The sequence below is a fragment of the Mixophyes fleayi genome, chromosome 3, assembly GCF_038048845.1.
Source record: "Mixophyes fleayi isolate aMixFle1 chromosome 3, aMixFle1.hap1, whole genome shotgun sequence".
Taxonomy (NCBI): domain Eukaryota; kingdom Metazoa; phylum Chordata; class Amphibia; order Anura; family Limnodynastidae; genus Mixophyes; species Mixophyes fleayi.
The window spans coordinates 340078298-340099649 of NC_134404.1; the positions used below are offsets into that span (position 1 = coordinate 340078298).

The window sequence follows — 21352 nt, forward strand, 5'->3', positions numbered from 1 at the left end:
GGCCAAACAAATCTGCTCATATGGGGTCAGCTTAACGGCGGTAAGTTCCATGCTGCTATTCAGATAGGATCTAATGAAAACGAAATGAGTGACAAAGATTGCCCTGTGAGGGATCATAACAGCAAGTACCTAAACTCGAGCATCACTATTTTTATTTTTATTTTTATACATATACTTTTTATTTTTTATATTTTTTATTTTTATTGGGAGTATAATTGTATCTCCTATCAGTCGGCGTCATGGCAACACCATATACATCTGCACTATAACTAGGACGGTTGTATTTCTACACCAGTCTCCTATATCTGCTATTTTATTTGGATCAATTACAAATCCACCGCATGTACAATTGGCTGGAGGCCATCAATTCTTAATGTACAACCTTTATGTTTTTATTGTTCACCACGCTTATGGTTATTAATGATTGGTATTTAACATGTTGAGTTACCCTTGTATTTTCAATTGATTGTATATAGTGACATACAGGCGGATTTTAACCTAATTTGTAATAATTGTTATGTATTAAATTGTCATTTTTGCACTCAGGTTTTTTTACTTATTAACTGTATTACCAATTTATTATTGACTAATTGGTTCCATATCAGTGAGGTATATACAGACAATGAGCGCCTAGTTAATTCTGGTATTAAATTTCGTTGATTGAGGGAGGGATACCCTCTACTGGAGCAGCTCTTGCAGTACATTTTTAGAGAGCGCGATCCTTCCAAACTAAAGATTGCCCTGACCTTTTTTTTGTAAAAAAAAAATAATTGGAGCTTATTTACTGGTTTGGGGGTGAACACAGACAGACCCTCAATAAATGACGCGTTTGTCTTTACCTACCGCATATTAACCTGACGTGGACGGTCAGGGGACGCAAGAAGTGTATGATCCCAGGGCGGCCTGAGTCCTTAATCAGACCCTGCTCTCAGAAAATCACTTCTGCAAAGTAACATTTTGCTCAGTTCTGCGGAGATGGAAGTAAACCCTCCAGATGCGCACTTTGAAAAAGTGTAAACTTCACATGAAAAGTCCAATCTGCGACCCCTTTACGCCCTCCCCGCCCCTTCCCCTTTCAATAAAAGAAATGTCTCCATTTTCCTCCCTTACTCCTCCGCAAACCAGACTCACTGTTGCGCCTACGCCGTACTTAGCGAGGTGCTGAGATGAAAATTGTTATTGAATGACAAATTGAAATGTAAAATAGCAACAATTTGCTAATAAAGTGGACAGAATAAAATAACTGCAGAGAGTAAGAACTAAACTAATCTACTGTAAAATGAGGTTAAATTACAAACAAATGTTACCGACAAAATGTCATTTTGAATGGCTTTTATCATACTGATATTTTCACTCCATTAGTAGAATGTTATATTTTCCACTGACATTTCCGCTGTCAATAATGTGTTTTCAAAATAAAACATTTTTACAGTTACTTCTTTTCCTGGAAGATGGGGATAATTTGAGACTGCGGTTGGCATTCGAGAACGTATAATAGACAAGTCTCACGCCGTCCGTCACCGTCAGAGGTGCAAATAGCTTTTCCTGACAAACAGATTTTTAGTTTACTGATCTCCCTGGAGATCTACAGAACATTGAGCTATTTACTTGTCGCTTATTTTCACACAACGTCTAATACCATAAATAGACTTAACACTGGCTTAGCTCAGGTCCACTTACGTACAGAATGTTTGACGTTCTGAAACAAATCACGTATATATTTTTATATTTTGTGCAGGACGATAAATCTTACTCAAGGGGGTAAATGTGTTAATCTGTGAGTTCTGCAGACGATGTTCAGCGACTTTGACAGCTAAATTTATAAAGACAATGGGCTAGATTTACTAAGCTGTGGGTTTGAAAAAGATAGGGATGTTGCCTATAGCAACCAATCAGATTCTAGCTTTCATTTATTTAGTACCTTCTACAAAATGACAGCTAGAATCTGATTGGTTGCTATAGGCAACATCCCCACTTTTTCAAACCCGCAGCTTAGTAAATCTAGCCCAATGTCTATAACGGCAAAAGTTGCCCTTAAAGACATTTGCGTTTTAAATTTAGCTGTCAAACCCGCCGAATATCACCGAGTTGCAGAACTTGCAGATTAATACATTTACACCTGACTCCTTTTCCTTGACAAAACAACACTGTTTTACTCAGAAAATCATTCATAAGTTGCTCTTCGAACACTGCCTTGTTTATGTGGAAGTCTGTCTCCCATCTCAGGTCACTGACTTGATCCTATTAATAAATGTCCTGTTTGAAGCACTGGCTCCCATCACTTTAGGACCACAAATACTGCTCGGTGAAGCCTCGTTTTTGTCTTTGATGAACCAAGAGAAGGAAGAGATGTAGACTGTGTTTCATGTGCCACTCTCATATATATATATATATATATATATATATATATATATATATATATATATATATATATATATATATATATATATATATATATTAAGGTTGTATATATTAAGGTTTATATTACATTTTTCGATTTGTGTCTTTAATTGAACAGCCTCATATAAGTGCGCTTGGAAGGCTCGAAAGGCAGAAAATATAGGAAGGGGCCGAATCTACGCCCCTTCAGAGGTTAGGTAAAAATAAAGTTCTTTTTTGGAAAGAAAAAGACTTTGCGCCTATCCTGCTAAATAAGGAACACCCCTAGAATCTCATACATACATCAAGCGCTCCCTTCAAACAACATAGAGAGTTGGTCTTCTTCAGACTCCCCAAAAAATGGCTGGAACTTCTGATCTTAGTAACCGTGATCACGGATGACATACTGGGACTTCATAGTCACTTTGTTATGAATATGTTCTCCGTAGATCTCACCTTGTGATGGTTACTAAGATCAGAACATCCAGACATTTTTTGGGGAGTTTGAAGAAGACTAATTGTCTGTTGTTTGGAGGGAGCGCTTGATGTATGTATATGATTCCGTGTTTTTTTGTATTGTAATAGAGAGGGATAGTGGCCCCTCCATATAGGTATTCGGCAGCATACCAAGTGAAGCGCTACAGACAAATCCATCTTCTTTTATATTCACCCCTAGAATCTCCACTACTTCTATTGTGCCACCAAATGAAATGTCGTTTTTGCATGTTGGAGCATTCATTAGGAGCCCCAATATGCCCCAAAATACCACGCACGCTCTACCATCTTGGTCTGAATATCTTTGCCCCATCCCATGCAACAGAACTCTGCTGTAAAGCACTGTGTGGATTGTTATATGAAGAGATAGAGACGGCTATGTCACAGCAGCTCAAATGACTGCATTGTAAACTGCTTCCCCTTGCAATATCTCGTTGGGCCCCTGTCCTAACGACGTGGGAGGGGATTCTGCCGTCCGTAGTGGAGTCGGACGAAGTTCTTTACCTTTTGGGAATGTTGATCATTCTGTTCTACCTTTCCACAGTATAACCCCGCGCCTGCCTAAAGCTGGAGAGACCATACACGGGAGCAAGTTTTTCATTGGATTTGGGGGCAAAGGAGCCAACCAATGTATACAAGCAGCTCGCCTGGGGGCCCAGACAGCCATGGTCTGCAAGGTAATGAGGTCTCTGACTGATGTATTGTCCATTTAGGGAAAGATAAAATTATTTATACACATCTATATCTATATATCTATCTATCTATATATATATATATATATATATATATATATATATATATATATATATATATATATATATATATATATATATATATATATATATATATATTATATATATATATTATATATATATATATATATATATATATATAATCATTCCCTGAATAGCACAAGACGAAAATCCCACTGTGATTAATCATTTCATATTGCAAATTCCTGGAGTGTGAAGACTAAATAAACCTCCCAGTCTTTGCTAAATAACTGTACAATGAAGATTACATTCCAGTCCAATCTCTCAACAAGACTTCCTATTCTGTGAGCTCATGCTGGAGTGTTGTAATATATTAAAAATATGGTAAAGTATTACTATATATTTATAGATATATATAAATAAATGGTGATGATGATGATGATAGATGGGAGTCACAATACCATACATCAGCCTGCTCAGCACCAAGATTTAGCTGTTGGCTGTTAAATCTTGGGTCCCCTAGTTGGGTCTCCTTGTTTACAAATTTAAGTCTCACAATGGTGGACGCGATATCACAAGGCAGCGTTTGTTCTACGATTTCATAAATGACCCTCTGAGACTTTACAGTAGAGAATTACAAGTCCTCATTCTGATCGCCTCAGCAGTCATCAGCTTACAGGTGTCACACAACACAATGGGGGATTGTTTCATTAGTAGTTTAATGTAGTCCAACAATCAAGAACTGACATCTAATCTCTCTCATGTACGACCCAACTAATTTTCCCAGTAGTAAAGTGAGGTGTTTTTCCCGCTGGGAGTTATGGTCTTGCACTGCCTAAATACATTACACTATGTCTCTGACTTAACACCTTGCACAAGCCCATTTCACAACCTTGTGTTACCCCGTACCACACTGGTAACCGGCACCTCCAGCAGGCAGACTGACCATGAATATTGAGTGGAACGTGTGAACGGAACAGGCATATTTACCGCCTGATTGGTTTGATAGCTGCTTTTCCCAGAAATGTTTTTTTTTTTTTCCTCATGCTGTTTTGGATAAGCTCCAGTTTAACCAGCGGAGGAGGCTGCCGTTCCTGGAAACTGTGTGTTTATTCTTTATGAAATTCCACAGCCAGTGTTAATGGCCGGACACTGTTTCTGACCCCTGCCAGTAATACATGTGCCACCTATTGCCGGTATTATTAGATCTATATTTCTCCTGCAGGAACAGGGATGAGGTTTTTGTACATAAATGATATTTTGTGTAGTAATTTTGCCCTGATTTGTCTCCCATACATCTGCACATTCAGAGATTTGGGGAACAAGGAGAAATCTCCTAGTGAATTTCTGATCATTTCCAGATTGTCAACAATTGTCCATGATCTAAACCAGTGGTGCCCAAACTTTTGCAGTTCGCGGCACCCTTAGAGTCTCCAAATTTTTTCAAGGCACCCCTCCAAAATAATTATTGAACAGTCCTGTTTTAGAAGTAGTTGGGTTAAAAAATTGTAATAAGTATTTAGGTCAGGACAGAAATACTTATTTAGTTGTATGCAAAAATGCCCCCTCTACATCCAGACACTCTGCCCTCAGGCACTCTGCCCCCTCTGCATCCAGACACACTGCCCTCAGGCACTCTGCCCCCTCTGCATCCAGACACACTGCCCTCTCTGCATCCAGACACACTGCCCTCTGTCACACTGCCCCCTCTGCCCTCTGTCACGCTGTCCCCCCTCCTCTGCCCTCTCTCACACTTCCCCCTCTGTCATGCTGTCCCCCTCCACTGCCCTCTCACGCTGTCACACTCACTCTGCCCCTGCTGTCACTCTCACTCTGCCCCTGCTGTCACTCTCACTCTGCCCCTGCTGTCACTCTCACTCTGCCCCTGCTGTCACTCTCACTCAACCCCTGCTGTCACTCTCACTCTGCCCCTGCTGTCACTCTCACTCTGCCCCGCTGTCACTCTCACTCTGCCCTTGCTGTCACTCTCACTCTGCCCCTGCTGTCACTCTCACTCTGCCCCTGCTGTCACTCTCACTCTGCCCCTGCTGTCACTCTCACTCTGCCCCTGCTGTCACTCTCACTCTGCCCCTGCTGTCACTCTCACTCTGCCCCTGCTGTCACTCTCACTCTGCCCCTGCTGTCACTCTCACTCTGCCCCTGCTGTCACTCTCACTCTGCCCCTGCTGTCACTCTCACTCTGCCCCTGCTGTCACTCTCACTCTGCCCCTGCTGTCACTCACTATGCCCCTGCTGTCACTCACTCTGCCCCTGCTGTCACTCTCACTCTGCCCCTGCTGTCACTCTCACTCTGCCCCCTCTGTCACACTCACTCTGCCCCTGCTGTCACTCACTCTGCCCCTGCTGTCACTCACTCTGCCCCTGCTGTCACTCACTCTGCCCCTGCTGTCACTCTCACTCTGCCCCTGCTGTCACTCTCACCCTGCCCCTGCTGTCACTCTCACCCTGCCCCTGCTGTCACACTCACTCTGCCCCGCTGTCACTCTCACTCTGCCCCTGCTGTCACACTCACTCTGCCCCTGCTGTCACTCTCACCCTGCCCCTGCTGTCACTCACTCTGCCCCTGCTGTCACTCTCACTCTGCCCCTGCTGTCACTCTCACTCTGCCCCTGCTGTCACACTCACTCTGCCCCTGCTGTCACTCTCACTCTGCCCCCTCTGTCACACTCACTCTGCCCCCTCTGTCACACTCACTCTGCCCCTGCTGTCACACTCACTCTGCCCCTGCTGTCACTCTCACCCTGCCCCTGCTGTCACTCACTCTGCCCCTGCTGTCACTCACTCTGCCCCCTCTGTCACACTCACTCTGCCCCTGCTGTCACACTCACTCTGCCCCTGCTGTCACACTCACTCTGCCCCTGCTGTCACACTCACTCTGCCCCTGCTGTCACTCACTCTGCCCCTGCTGTCACTCACTCTGCCCCTGCTGTCACTCACTCTGCCCCTGCTGTCACTCTCACTCTGCCCCTGCTGTCACTCTCACTCTGCCCCTGCTGTCACTCTCACTCTGCCCCTGCTGTCACTCTCACTCTGCCCCTGCTGTCACTCTCACTCTGCCCCTGCTGTCACTCACTCTGCCCCTGCTGTCACACTCACTCTGCCCCTGCTGTCACTCACTCTGCCCCGCTGTCACTCTCACTCTGCCCCTGCTGTCACTCACTCTGCCCCTGCTGTCACTCACTCTGCCCCTGCTGTCACTCACTCTGCCCCTGCTGTCACTCACTCACTCTGCCCCTGCTGTCACTCACTCACTCTGCCCCTGCTGTCACTCACTCACTCTGCCCCTGCTGTCACTCACTCACTCTGCCCCTGCTGTCACTCACTCACTCTGCCCCTGCTGTCACTCACTCACTCTGCCCCTGCTGTCACTCACTCACTCTGCCCCTGCTGTCACACTCACTCTGCCCCTGCTGTCACACTCACTCTGCCCCTGCTGTCACACTCACTCTGCCCCTGCTGTCACACTCACTCTGCCCCTGCTGTCACACTCACTCTGCCCCTGCTGTCACTCACTCTGCCCCGCTGTCACTCTCACTCTGCCCCTGCTGTCACTCACTCTGCCCCTGCTGTCACACTCACTCTGCCCCTGCTGTCACACTCACTCTGCCCCTGCTGTCACTCTCACCCTGCCCCTGCTGTCACTCACTCTGCCCCTGCTGTCACTCACTCTGCCCCCTCTGTCACACTCACTCTGCCCCTGCTGTCACACTCACTCTGCCCCTGCTGTCACACTCACTCTGCCCCTGCTGTCACACTCACTCTGCCCCTGCTGTCACACTCACTCTGCCCCTGCTGTCACTCTCACCCTGCCCCTGCTGTCACTCACTCTGCCCCTGCTGTCACTCACTCTGCCCCTGCTGTCACTCTCACTCTGCCCCTGCTGTCACTCTCACTCTGCCCCTGCTGTCACTCTCACTCTGCCCCTGCTGTCACTCACTCTGCCCCTGCTGTCACACTCACTCTGCCCCTGCTGTCACTCACTCTGCCCCGCTGTCACTCTCACTCTGCCCCTGCTGTCACTCACTCTGCCCCTGCTGTCACTCACTCTGCCCCTGCTGTCACTCACTCACTCTGCCCCTGCTGTCACTCACTCACTCTGCCCCTGCTGTCACTCTCACTCTGCCCCTGCTGTCACTCTCACTCTGCCCCTGCTGTCACTCTCACTCTGCCCCTGCTGTCACACTCACTCTGCCCCTGCTGTCACACTCACTCTGCCCCTGCTGTCACACTCACTCTGCCCCTGCTGTCACACTCACTCTGCCCCTGCTGTCACTCACTCTGCCCCGCTGTCACTCTCACTCTGCCCCTGCTGTCACTCACTCTGCCCCTGCTGTCACTCTCACTCTGCCCCTGCTGTCACTCTCACTCTGCCCCTGCTGTCACTCTCACTCTGCCCCTGCTGTCACTCACTCTGCCCCGCTGTCACTCTCACTCTGCCCCTGCTGTCACTCTCACTCTGCCCCTGCTGTCACTCACTCTGCCCCTGCTGTCACTCTCACTCTGCCCCTGCTGTCACTCTCACTCTGCCCCTGCTGTCACTCTCACTCTGCCCCTGCTGTCACTCTCACTCTGCCCCGCTGTCACCCTCCGCTGCCACGATCCCTGTCACTCTCACTCTGCCCCGCTGTCACGGGCCAGACATAGAAAGAAAAAAAAAGAACACATAAACGTACCGGGACCCAGCAGCCTCCTCTCCCCGCTTGTTACTGACGTCGATATTCAGTGACAGCTGCTGCGGGGAGAGGAGGCTGCTGGGTTCCGGCGCCTGGTGGATTGGTAAGTTTATGTGTTCTTTTTTTTTTTTTTTCTATGTCTGGCCCGCGGCACCCCAGTGACAGCGCCGCGGCGCACACTTTGGGAACCGCCGATCTAAACTGAATCTTAGAATAACTACATTATCCTGGTATGAACTGCACCTGTGCTGAGCTTAGAAAAGTTCTTTTTGCTCAGAATATAATTTGTTACTTGATAACTAAGGCTGGGTACAAACTACAGGGTTTTCAGCTGATTATTGGGCCAATCACACAATTAATGACCATTCGGCCCGATATCGCATTAGTGGTACTCTGCAACAGTGAACGATTATTGTTCCAAAGCTCATTGCGTCGTTTCATTTGATTTTATAAATGGACTAAAAATGAACTAAACGATGGAACGATGTCGTTCCGATTCTGCAGTGTGTACGCACTCAGGACCAGCAGTGTCCATACATCTCTATGTAGTGCGCAGAATTAGGATCTTTACAGCCGATGGTTATGACCGAAGAAGAGCACAGATCTGAAGGTAAATCTTATAACAAGTATTTAGGGTGTATTCATGAAACGGCTGCTGATCGTGTCTAGTGGTCATTTTCCAATCGCTTTTAAAGGCCCAGTATAAACAGTAAGTGATTCAATCGCTGCCTATTGCGCCAAATGACCATATTTTATCTGTATCTAGACATAGAGTTCGAGCTTCTGGCCAAACATAAGTGATAGAATCACTGTACACGTTGACCTACAATGAGCAGTTGGAACCAGATCCAACCAATTGGTGCCCAGATCTGTTCTGGCTTCACTGAAGCCTGTTACTGCGGGAAGGTGGCCTCACACAGTCCAGTAGCTTTCATCTAACACATGAATGATCCTATTGTGATTAGAGTATGACCAGACCTGTTTTGAGACCACACACGTTGCCCGGCATTGCTTCGGATACCTCTGCTTGTGTAGGCAGCTTAATTCCTATTCTTATAGATAACAGAATCCACAGAACAGTATATAACGGGGAGAAGAGGCGATTCCTTCACCGTATTGCTGATCTTTTCACTGACAGCATTGTCTTTTGTAACGTGTTTAAGCCCAAATTACTTTTGCGTCTAATTGTTTCTAGTTATTAATGTGTTTTACTATTGATGTAATAATATTGTAACAATATCTACCCCAGCAGATATTATGTTGTGAGGACATACTGGGGTGTTCTTAAATAGTCTTTCTTAGTTTTACTCCTAACATATCCTAGGTCAGATGGATCTAATAGTATCTAATCCAGCAGTTACTATTAGATTGTCAACATGGATGTTCCTCATGTGTCTCTCACCAGCTATCAGTAGGCAGATCTAGATGTCACGTTGCTTTGTCTTCATACAGGTCGGTGATGATTCCTTTGGGAACAATTACATTGAAAACTTCAAGAAGAATAATGTTTGCACAGGTAACAAAAGTTTTGTGTTTTGCACAACGGAACTTAATTTGTATAGAGACAAATAGCGTGATTCATACTGTGCCTACATGTGATGGGAGATCAAACAACTGTGTGATGCCTGGGAATAAGGAACGTGATTATAGGGGAGCAGAGTCCCAAAATCCAGCAGCCTCAACCTCTTCTAATTAATACGTGTTTCCTGCTGTCAGCATTTCTTCACTTACTTTATGGTGCATAATATGGAGAGCGAAGGAACACACCTGACAAAGTCCTGTCTGCACCGGACATCAGGACAATTCCCTAATATAACCTCCACCTTCTGGACAATTAGGAAGTATGGCGTTATATCTTGGGATCTCGCTCAGAAAGCGGGTTCTGTAGTCTACAGGTTATGGAAAGACCCTAATCCCCAGCAGGCACCCGTACCCGAGCCCCTCGCCAGAGGGCCTGAGGCTGCTCCATGCATTCGTTTTGCAATCCAGAAAGGATACACAAGAAATACTAAGACTAAGTAAATGTATCAAGCTGCAAGTTTACGGTGGGTTTGAAAAGTGGAGATGTTGCCATTAGCAGCCAATCAGATTCTAGCTATCATTCTGTAGATTGTACTGACTTAATGACAGCTAGAATCTGATTGGTTGCTATAGGCAACATCTCCACTTTTCAAGCCCACCGGAAACTCTCAGCTTGATACATTTACCCCTCAGTTGAATTTATAGAGACTGTGGTCTTCCTACTCCTCAGCACCTCTGTATTTATCCCTCTGCTGTGCAGTACTCCTCAGGTCCTCTGTATTTATCCCTCTGCTGTACAGTACTCCTCAGCACCTCTGTATTTATCTCTCTGCTGTGCAGTACTCCTCAGCACCTCTGTATTTATCCCTCTGCTGTACAGTACTCCTCAGCACCTCTGTATTTATCCCTCTGCTGTACAGTACTCCTCAGCACCTCTGTATCCCTCTGCTGTACAGTACTCCTCAGCACCTCTGTATTTATCTCTCTGCTGTGCAGTACTCCTCAGCACCTCTGTATTTATCCCTCTGCTGTACAGTACTCCTCAGCACCTCTGTATCCCTCTGCTGTACAGTACTCCTCAGCACCTCTGTATTTATCTCTCTGCTGTACAGTACTCCTCAGCACCTCTGTATTTATCTCTCTGTTGTGCAGTACTCCTCAGCACCTCTGTATTTATCCCTCTGCTATACAGTACTCCTCGGCACCTCTGTATTTATCCCTCTGCTTTACAGTACTCCTCAGCACCTCTGTATTTATCCCTCTGCTGTACAGTACTCCTCAGCACCTCTGTATTTATCCCTCTGCTGTGCAGTACTCCTCAGCACCTCTGTATCCCTCTGCTGTACAGTACTCCTCAGCACCTCTGTATCCCTCTGCTGTACAGTACTCCTCAGCACCTCTGTATCCCTCTGCTGTACAGTACTCCTCAGCACCTCTGTATCCCTCTGCTGTACAGTACTCCTCAGCACCTCTGTATCCCTCTGCTGTACAGTACTCCTCAGCACCTCTGTATCCCTCTGCTGTACAGTACTCCTCAGTACCTCTGTATCCCTCTGCTGTACAGTACTCCTCACTACCTCTGTATCCCTCTGCTGTACACTACTCCTCACTACCTCTGTATCCCTCTGCTGTACACTACTCCTCAGCACATCTGTTTTCGAAGAAATATGAGTAACATATTTTCATTTTCACTTGGCTCTGTTTTCCTTACTTGATGTGGTTTGTGCAGCATTTCTGGAGCAGCATCAGACACGTTATAATATTACTGTGATTATTTTATACTGTACGTCCAGCTCCACGTTATAGTACAGTAGAAGAAATGTACAATCTCTCTTTCTGTTTTCTATTGCAGACTTTGCGGTTCAGACTGCAGCAGCGGCTACAGGAGCTGCCTCCATCATTGTGAATGCAGAAGGTGACTGATTAACCTACTACATAGTCCCATATAGAACTACAACCACCAGCATGCCCGATTACAGCGCACCCCTCACTTCTGCAGAGTGGAGCAACTGAATCAATATTCATGAGATTGCAGCTTCTACGGTCACTAGGAACTAATGACCCCAGCGCCTCGTGCCTTAGTGGATTGGCTGATACACATTTATATTTTTGTTAAACAGTTCAGACTTTTATACAACAGTGTACAGTCTACAGATTCACCTGCCACATGCAGCAGTTTACTCTATACCCGTGTTTCCCAACCCTAGTCCTCAAGTACCCCTAACAGTGCAGTTTCCAGGTGACCATTGATATAATTATTCCACCTGTGGATCTGTTACAATGTATCAGTCAGTAATGAATACACCTGAGCTCCAGGAAGGACATATGGAAAACATGGAATGTTCGGGGTCTCTGAGGAATAGCGTTGGGAAAAACTGCTCTCTACAATGTCACCCAAAAACATGAATTGAAAACTTATGTATGAACAAAAATAGTGCAAATCTGCGCGTGTGATATCTTATTCAATATAAATAACATAGTATTATATTACCATAAATATGTAACACAATGTGATATAGAATCACACATAGAAGATACAACCCAGTGAATAGTCTCTTTGCAGTGACATATTATTTCCTCGTGTTTACGTAATATCTTTTTTATTTATATCTCCGATTTAAACATGTTATAAAACAAAATAAAAACCATCACAGTGTAATCTCTAAGTCAGATCAGAATGTGTCATCTGTGATTAAACTTAATGTATAAAGTCACAATAGTGCTTACACAACACTAGGAAATAATACGTCACTCCAAAGAGACTATTTACTCAGTTGTATCTTCTATGTGTGATTTTAAATCACATCGTGTTATATATATTTTCGGTAATATAATACTTAGTTATTTATTTTGAGTTAGATTTTACAAGCACAGATGTGCACTATTTTTGTTTATATTTAATTTTTTACTTAGTTGGTGAAGCTTTCTGGGATTTGTAGTTCCACCACATCCAAGTAGAGTCAGGTTACCAAAGTAAATTGAAAGTTGAATGTTTCTCAGACACACAAATTTGTTTACTAAAAGATAAATGCATTTATTTGTAGTATTTGCTGTCAGTCACAGCAACCAATCGGCAATTAGCTTTTACCTGTCTCTCTGACTCCATGCATGGTACACTAATATATAGTACATATAGGGCAATGAACTTGTGATTACCTTGTGGTTTTTTTTATTATATTTTTATTTGCACTTTTTTAAAATAAACATCTTGAGCATAAAGCTGACAGTTTAGAACCTATGTAATATGTTTCTTCAGAGTAAAACTTAAACATAAATGAGTTACGATGAATCCTCTGATATATCCCTGCAGATGTATATATTACAGGCCTCTATCTCATCACTGCAGCATTACATGTAGTATAGACACTGCACAGAGACGTATACAATAGTTGTTATAGAACTTATTTTCCATTTGTTATTTCAACCTAAATCAATGTTTATTATTCATTTGTACAGAGTTTTCTAAGAGCCTGTTCCATGTTAGCCCATCAGCAATGAATGGATATCATTACTATAGATCGTATGTGTCATCCCCTCATAAACCTTGTCATACCACCCAGCCAGGGCCATAGGAATCCCTACCTTCCTGGCTGCAACACTGCTCATTTATGTTCTCAACATGCGTACCTCCAGATCATACACGTAGGATTACCGTGAGCTTGTAGTGTTACATGAGTTTATATTGTCACATAAAATAAATTAATAATAGACAAATCAAAAGTCGACGAACATGATAAACAATTGACAGGTTGTTTCTCCAACAACCTCCATCAAACAGAAACCAATGGGCCTACGGCAGTGATAGGAGGAATCAGCATTGGTCCTGTTCACAGATGACCCTAATTAAACCTTGTTTTTCACAGGTCAGAACGCCATTGTGATCGTAGCTGGGGCCAACTTACTGCTGGATTCAGGAGATCTAGCGAAAGCGTCTGCGGCCATTTCTGGAGCCCGGGTCATGGTGTGTCAGCTGGAGATAAGCCCGCAGGTGTCCCTGGAGGCCTTGAAAATAGCTCACAACAGCGGGGGTAAGACATAAAGACCTCACAATGCTGCCGCTTTATTCAAATAAAATCCATACTGCTTTTTGGGGTTGTTTGGCCAGGGTCTTCGTGCCTATAGTAATCGTTTTTTAAAAGGAAACACACAGACCAGCTGTAGATAATATGGGTGGGTCGAGAACAACCAGCAACCAATCAGAGCAATGATAACACAGAATATTTCAGCTCTGCCAACTCCTGTTTGAAGTGGGAAGTGATAGGCCAACAAGTAGGCAATCCGAGCGTTTAAATGTTAACAGCACAGATTTGGGGCGAGAGACCAATTTCTAATTGAGGATGAAACAAAGCTCATCCACTTTTATTAGTGCGTTCTGTTCTTTCTGCAGCCCCCACTAGGCAGGGAACTCCCCCAAAGTGCATCTAAATCTTATCCCACACAAGTACATCTTGTTTTTGCATGTGGGTGCATTATCCACCTGTCCCGCACCGCTCCTCCCATCAGAACATGCTAAATTGTGTACTCCTACCGATGCCCCCTAATCGTATGTACCCCTGGGCCCAGACGGCCAAATATAGCTTAATTACATCACAGAACTGCAACCATGCTGCCGCCCCAATCCTACACTTTGTGAGTCATCAGCTAAATCTCTGTATCGGTGACATCGGCTTCTACTAGATTGTAGCATCTAACGTAATTACCAGAACCATCCTGACTAAACTATTAAAATTACATTTTGATCTAACAATTGGGGCCTCATTCATTAAGAAAAATAATGCAAACAAGGGAGTAAATTGTCTGCTAGACAAACCACGTTACAATACAAGGGGTGCAAATTAGTTTATTATTTTGCACTTAAGCTAAATACTGGCTGTTTGTTCATGTAGGACACAAATACTTGATAGCTTTGTTTTTACATTGAAATTTAAAGTTGATCTAGGACAGTGATGGCTAACCTTTTCGGCTTGGTGTGTCAAAAATCAGAAAAAAGTGTAGCCTTCCTCGGGTCGAGTGTCACTTAAAAAATAAATAAAAATATATATATATATAATTTAATAAAAATATAAATATAAAACAACACTACATAAAATTTATCATTGGGCTACAGGGGGAAACCAGATACTGGCCACCGGCAATGTTATGTAGTGTTTTTATTAATAGACAAAAGACTCCATTTCTGGTGAGCCTGCAGGGTATGCAGAGCTGTCTGATTATATATAAATATTGTATTATAGGATAAAAAAAACATTGCTGGTGTATCTGAGGCTATTTTACTATTAAATATTATAAATAGCCTTTACAAGCCCTACCGTGCTCCAGGGAAGCGCGCCATTGAAGTAATGCCGGGAGATATACACAAGGGAGGAGCTGCTGCGACCGCGCGTGCGCAGCAGCTCCATTTCGCCGACGGGGAGATGTACAGCAGCCGCGGCGCTGTCAAAGAAGCCTCCGCGGCTGCTGTACAGAAAAAATATTTGGTATGTTTTTAAAACAGGCAGTTTGACTGAATCGCCTGGCGTGTCAGTCAAAATGCCTCCGCGTGTCACCAGTGACACGCGTGTCATAGGTTAGCCATCACGGATCTTGGACATGTCCTACCCCAACTATAAATCTGTCCATACGTTTTAAATTTACCTCCCTCTCCAATGCAACATGGTTTTGTTAAGGTACAAAGTTACTTCTTTTTTTTTTGCTTTACTTTCCTTAATGAATCAGGCCCTTAGTCAGTCACCACATTTATATACATCATCCTCTGTCTCAGTATATGTTTCATTCTCTTGCACATCTTTTCATTATTGTATTTGTTTTTTTAATATCTTGTTGGGTGGTCTCTCTGCCATTATTATGGAGGCAGGTGCTGGTCTAATGCTCAGTACAGCTCTACATAAAATGGTAAGTGGCTGATTCTGCAGAGAACACAGTGCCGTACTACAGTGGGTTGTTTGCCACAATGCTGGGTACACTCTGGTACGACAAGGGTACCCAATAAATCCAGGAATAAATAAAGGGTGCAAACCATACTGCAGTATAGTAGGTGCACCCCCCTGAGTCTGTCCTTGCTTTTTAAATCCCCCTCTGCTTCCTTCTAACAATAAATGATGTCCCCAACGTGATCTCTTGGTCAGGTGACTTCCCAGGTAGAACCTTGATCAGTGGATGAGCCAGGTGACACAGCCACGTGTGGTCGAAGCAGCTCCATTTTGGGGCACTTATTAATGTAAATACACAACATCTGCCGGTCTACTCACAAGTCTCAGGAAATACACGTTGTGTTTTCATCTGCTGCCTGACTTCAGATGGTGCCAGGAAAATGCATTTGCAGTTTATTAAAAAAGTCAAGAGTTTGTTTATAGAAAACAAGTCTAGTTCATAGGGCCTGATTAGTGGCAGCTGTATGCCTGGATTCAGCCAAATTGTCAGGGAACCACAGGCCACAGAGCTGGTATGACTTATTCAGATAAGGTTTTTTTCATTACATTTCCCATTTTTCCTCTGATTATTAGACATTCATATATTGCTGTTTCAGAAAGCAATAAATTCATATGTAGCTCAAGACTGCCCCCAGTTACACTGCAAGAGGCATCTCAGCAGCTGCTCAGAGTTAAGAACATAAAATGCTGCTATTGCTGATCTTTCCCTGCGTGTTTTAGACATTTAAACTTTGATCTTTTGATGAAAACGTTAACACACATTTTGTTACACATTGTCCTCCACACCATCCTGCACCCTGTTGTCCAATCTCCTCCCCGCCATCCTCCACCTTGTTCTCCATTCTCCTCCCCGCCGTCCTCCTCCCCGCCATCCTCCACCCTGTTCTCCATTCTCCTCCCCGCCATCCTCCACCCTGTTCTCCATTCTCCTCCCCACCATCCTCCACCCTGTTCTCCAATCTCCTCCCCGCCATCCTCCACCTTGTTCTCCATTCTCCTCCCCGCCCTCCTACACCCTGTTCTCCATTCTCCTCCCCGCCATCCTCCACCCTGTTCTCCATTCTCCTCCCCGCCATCCTCCACCCTGTTCTCCATTCTCCTCCCCGCCATCCTCCACCCTGTTCTCCATTCTCCTTCCCGCCATTCTCCACCCTGTTCTCCAATCTCCTCCCACCATCCTCCCCCTTGTTCTCCATTCTCCTCCCCGCCATCCTCCACCCTGTTCTCCAATCTCCTCCCCGCCGTCCTCCTCCGCGCCGTCCTCCACCTTGTTCTCCGTTCTGCTCCCCGCCGTCCTCCGCCTTGATCTCCGTTCTGCTCCCCGCCGTCCTTTACCCTGTTCTCCATTCTCCTCCACTCACCCTCAGGTAAGGCTACAGGGGAGATTAGGATTAGATGGGGTGTAGAGGACCAGGTGAAGAGCACAGATCTGAAGGTAAATCGTGTCAGTGTGTATGGATGAATCGTCAGACTGATCGGACCTTCAGTCGTAGGTATAATCGTTTGAGATAAGACAATGGTCAGAAAATTCTTCAGTGTGTACCTAGCCTGAACAAACAGGAACAATTTAAATTCAAACACCGCTGTATGGCTTTCTAACCCAGGCTCTGATTGGACAGCACCACAGCTTTAACCAATCAACGCCTGTGTTAGAAACTCTGCAATACACTGCTGTTGGGACCTTTCCCTTCTGGTTGTCAATGCTTATGTTCCTCAAACTATGGGGGTCCATGTTATTGAACACCCACGGGTCTGCTAGTTGGGGATTAGGGGAGTTGTATAAACTTTGCGTTTTAGGACAAGTTAATAATGATAATGAAATGGAAAAGCAAAGTATAAACCTGTGCAACTTACAAGCTAGAACATTTCAGGAACTGTAACACAGACCTGCATCGTAATTTGTATCTTTTTTTTGTAACATTTAAAGATACTTTTCAAAATGTATTTTTTGCACTTTTTGAGAAATTTTAGCTTTATTCAACAGGGCCTGTGTAAGAGCTCAGGCCTAGGCTAATATGCTGGTAGATAAATCAAATAGGATTAGAGAAAACAGCGCTGCTCTGTAATGTATATAGTCTGTATGGCTGCCAGTGGGGGACGGATTCCAGAAACTTCCCCAATGAACATAGAACAAAACAATACTAATCCCATGGGTGCTGGTACCGCTACCTTGCCTTCCACGCTAGGCTAATGTGCAGTAGGCAAACCCCCCCTCAAGCTCCACTTGGATTTTTAAAAGGGTCACAGCAATCTTTGTCACTCACTTTGTTGTTATTAAGATCAGAACTGTATATCGGAACGGAGACATGAACGAGCGCTACTTATGGTGAAGATGTAAAGGAACAGTCTGTACGCCTGCACCTGTCGCCATACTTTGCTAATCCTCAAGCACCCACCCAAGGATGGCCCATTGCCTTAAACCTTTAGCATGGAAACACGTCAAGAGATAAACCTTATTATGTTTTTCTTTCATGTTTTCTATTCTCTTGTATTTTAAAACAAAGTTTATACCTCTCCCTGTCACAATTTTGCATCCCCAAAAATTTTGTACCCCCGCCCCTCCCAAAATCTCTTGTCTTCTAGGCTGCAGTCTAGTCAGTGTATTGGTTAGTCAGGCACTGCTCTTCAACAACATGACAGATACGATACACTAGTAGCACTGTACACAGCCTTATTACATTTCTATATGTGTGTAACAGAAGCGGTTATATTCCCCGGCAGAGACGGAATAACATGTCAGCCAAAGACCCTGATGGAACGGTGGATAAACTGTTTATACAATAAGCAACACGTCCGCGTGATTCCCTCGTGCGAGTTGTACATTTTGCTGCAGGTCACAAAGCCGTCCGCTTCCAAGAACACATATGCTTTGGATTTAGGGCATTTTATGGAGTTCTTGACTTGGAACGAGGAGATCCAGTAGTTTCCTTTTCCTGGAAAGATGTTGTGTAAGATCGGTGACCATTTGTCTGGTTAGACTGCTGCGTCATCATACCTGACACCAGCGCTGTCCATGGCAGAATCAGGACATTGAGGGGAGGGGGGTTGTTATTTTGGGAGAGAGGGGTTTAAATATAACACATGTGATTGTTTACATTTATTTCTTACTTTTGATGTTAGTTAAAACAATTTTCAACCCGGCTCCGGCCATTGCTGACCTAGAACCTGCGTTCTTCACCCACTCGGACATCTTCTGCTGCAATGAGAGTGAGGTGAGACTGTAGGGTCTTTGATCTTCAGTTCTTCATACGTAGGTGATTACGTCTGGTGCAGTAAGAATCAGAACTGTCTCTTTCTTGTTTTCCAGGCGGAGATTCTCACAGGTATTCCGGTGAATGGTCCCGGTGATGCGGGAGCGGCAGGCTTGGTGCTGTTAGAACGAGGGTGTAATCTGGTCCTGGTGACATTAGGAGGAGAAGGATGTGTGATTATATCCAAGGAGGATCCAACGCCCAAGCACATAGCAACACATAAAGTGACAGCGGTGGACACGACGGTAGGACCTTGGCTATATAGTTTATTGCTTTACAGTTTGGTACCTTTACTGGGTGGATAATGTATCCTATCAGTTTATCAGGAGTAGTATCAGCTGGGTATGATAACAATAAGTACAATATTGCGAGAGCTTTTATTCTATCAACAGCCACCCAGGTGAAATGCTGAGTGTTTCCCAATACAACCTCCTACTAATCACGAATCACTGGTTAGATATACTCTACTAGAGAGTGTATCTGGTGATTACCTAAAAGTGGGGAGATCAAATAGCCACAGAGCTAGCACTCTACGGATGTGCTGCATCATCTAGCGACATCAGAAGGTTTGAAAGGTAAAGCGAGAACAGAGATTCAATTTCACCGTGTGCCGCTGGTTTGTGTAAATTGATTGTTAAATTTGTCTTGTGCTTCTCCACTAAAAGCAACATTTGAGGACATTCATGAAAACTCGTGCACCAGTGGTGTTTGTAGCAAGCACATTTTTGTAATACAGTTTATAAAATCATGATCAGCTATTTATATAGCGCCAATAATTTTGCCGCGCTGTACAGAAAACTAACTCACATCAGTCCTTGCCCCAATGGAGCTTACAGTCTAAATTCCCTAACACACACACATACACACACACACATACAGAGACAGAGAGAGACTAAGGTCAATTTAATAGCAGCCAATTAACCTACTGGTATGTTTTTGGAGTGTGGGAGAAAACCGGACAAAGCCACGAAAACACGGGGAGAACATACAAACTCCGCACAGATAAGACCATGGTCGGGAATTGAACTCATGACCTCAGTGCTGTGAGGCAGAAGTGGTAACCACTGAGCCACCGTGCTGCCCTAAATGTAATCAAACATCTGCTATGAACAACCTGACAACTTGTTTTTCTGTGCAGCAGTTTTCATAAATGTACACAGGATAGGCAGCTAATAGACCACATTTATATTTCTGTGCAGCCCCGTGGGGGAGCCTGTGTCCGCTATCCAAGTGGCTCAATATATTCAGTAATATATGAAGTTCCTTCTTAACCTGTAATTACCAGCACCCCCTGACTCTGGAAGAGACCAGCTACAATTACAGCACACTGACGTTTCTTCTGTTCCAAATAGCTGATTTTACTGGAATTAGAAACCACAGCCGTACTTAATACACTTCCAGGCCAAATATATTAACTGCCTATTACTGTGCGGACTGTCAGTGTGTGGCCTGTAGTCTGTCCTTTGTGGCTTTATCACTATTGTTTGTTTATATAGTGAGGTGTATTCTGTATTATAGATTACCTGGGAGAGAGAACGTGGTGTGTACTCTGTATTATAGATTATCTGGGAGAGAGAAAGTGATGTGTACTCTGTATTATAGATTACCTGGGAGAGAGAACGTGGTGTGTACTCTGTATTATAGATTACCTGGAAGAGAGAACATGGTGTGTACTCTGTATTATAGATTACCTGGGAGAGAGAACGTGGTGTGTACTCTGTATTATAGATTACCTGGGAGAGAGAAGGTGGTGTGTACTCTGTATTATAGATTACCTGGGAGAGAGTACGTGGTGTGTACTCTGTATTATAGATTACCTGGGAGAGAGTACGTGGTGTGTACTCTGCATTATAGATTACCTGGGAGATAGAACGTGGTGTGTACTCTGTATTATAGATTACCTGGGAGAGATAATGTGAGGTGGACATTGGCACTTATCATGAACCTATGGTAGACGACACAGAATTGAGGATTTGGCACAGTAGGCATGTGCCCAGGGGCTGACTATGCAGTGAGCACACTCACACAGCCTGTATGTCATTTTTTCTTCCATAATCAAATTAAAAAAACTTTTGGAGTGAGAAAAATCAACTGAGAGAATCTGACCGATGTAGGGACATGTTAGGTTAAGTGAGTGGGTGGAGGTTTTATCTGATTAACACAACAATGGATAGTACTATACCCATCACTGTAATGCTACGTAATTAACAATGGGCTCATGACAAACCATTGTGTGTACTTACAAGAGATTACTTACGGTGAAATCACAGGAATGGGTGATCCCTACAACCACCAGTCCTGCCCATCTGAACATGCAGAGACCTCTGTACGCTGGTTGTCCGGTACCCGAGACCATGACGTGTGCTGAG

At 44.4% G+C, this 21352-nt stretch overlaps 1 protein-coding gene across 3 annotated transcripts in view; it reads left to right on the forward strand.

Moving 5' to 3' along the window:
- RBKS (ribokinase) overlaps nt 1-21352 on the forward strand; it is a 46789-nt gene that overhangs the window by 10966 nt on the left and 14471 nt on the right. For all 3 annotated transcript variants that reach the window (XM_075204399.1, XM_075204401.1, XM_075204400.1), the window contains exons 3-8: nt 3419-3551; nt 9734-9797; nt 11655-11717; nt 13666-13830; nt 18853-18944; nt 19040-19228. In XM_075204399.1, the coding sequence (XP_075060500.1) occupies nt 3419-3551; nt 9734-9797; nt 11655-11717; nt 13666-13830; nt 18853-18944; nt 19040-19228 (706 nt within the window). The remainder of the gene's footprint in view (nt 1-3418; nt 3552-9733; nt 9798-11654; nt 11718-13665; nt 13831-18852; nt 18945-19039; nt 19229-21352) is intronic.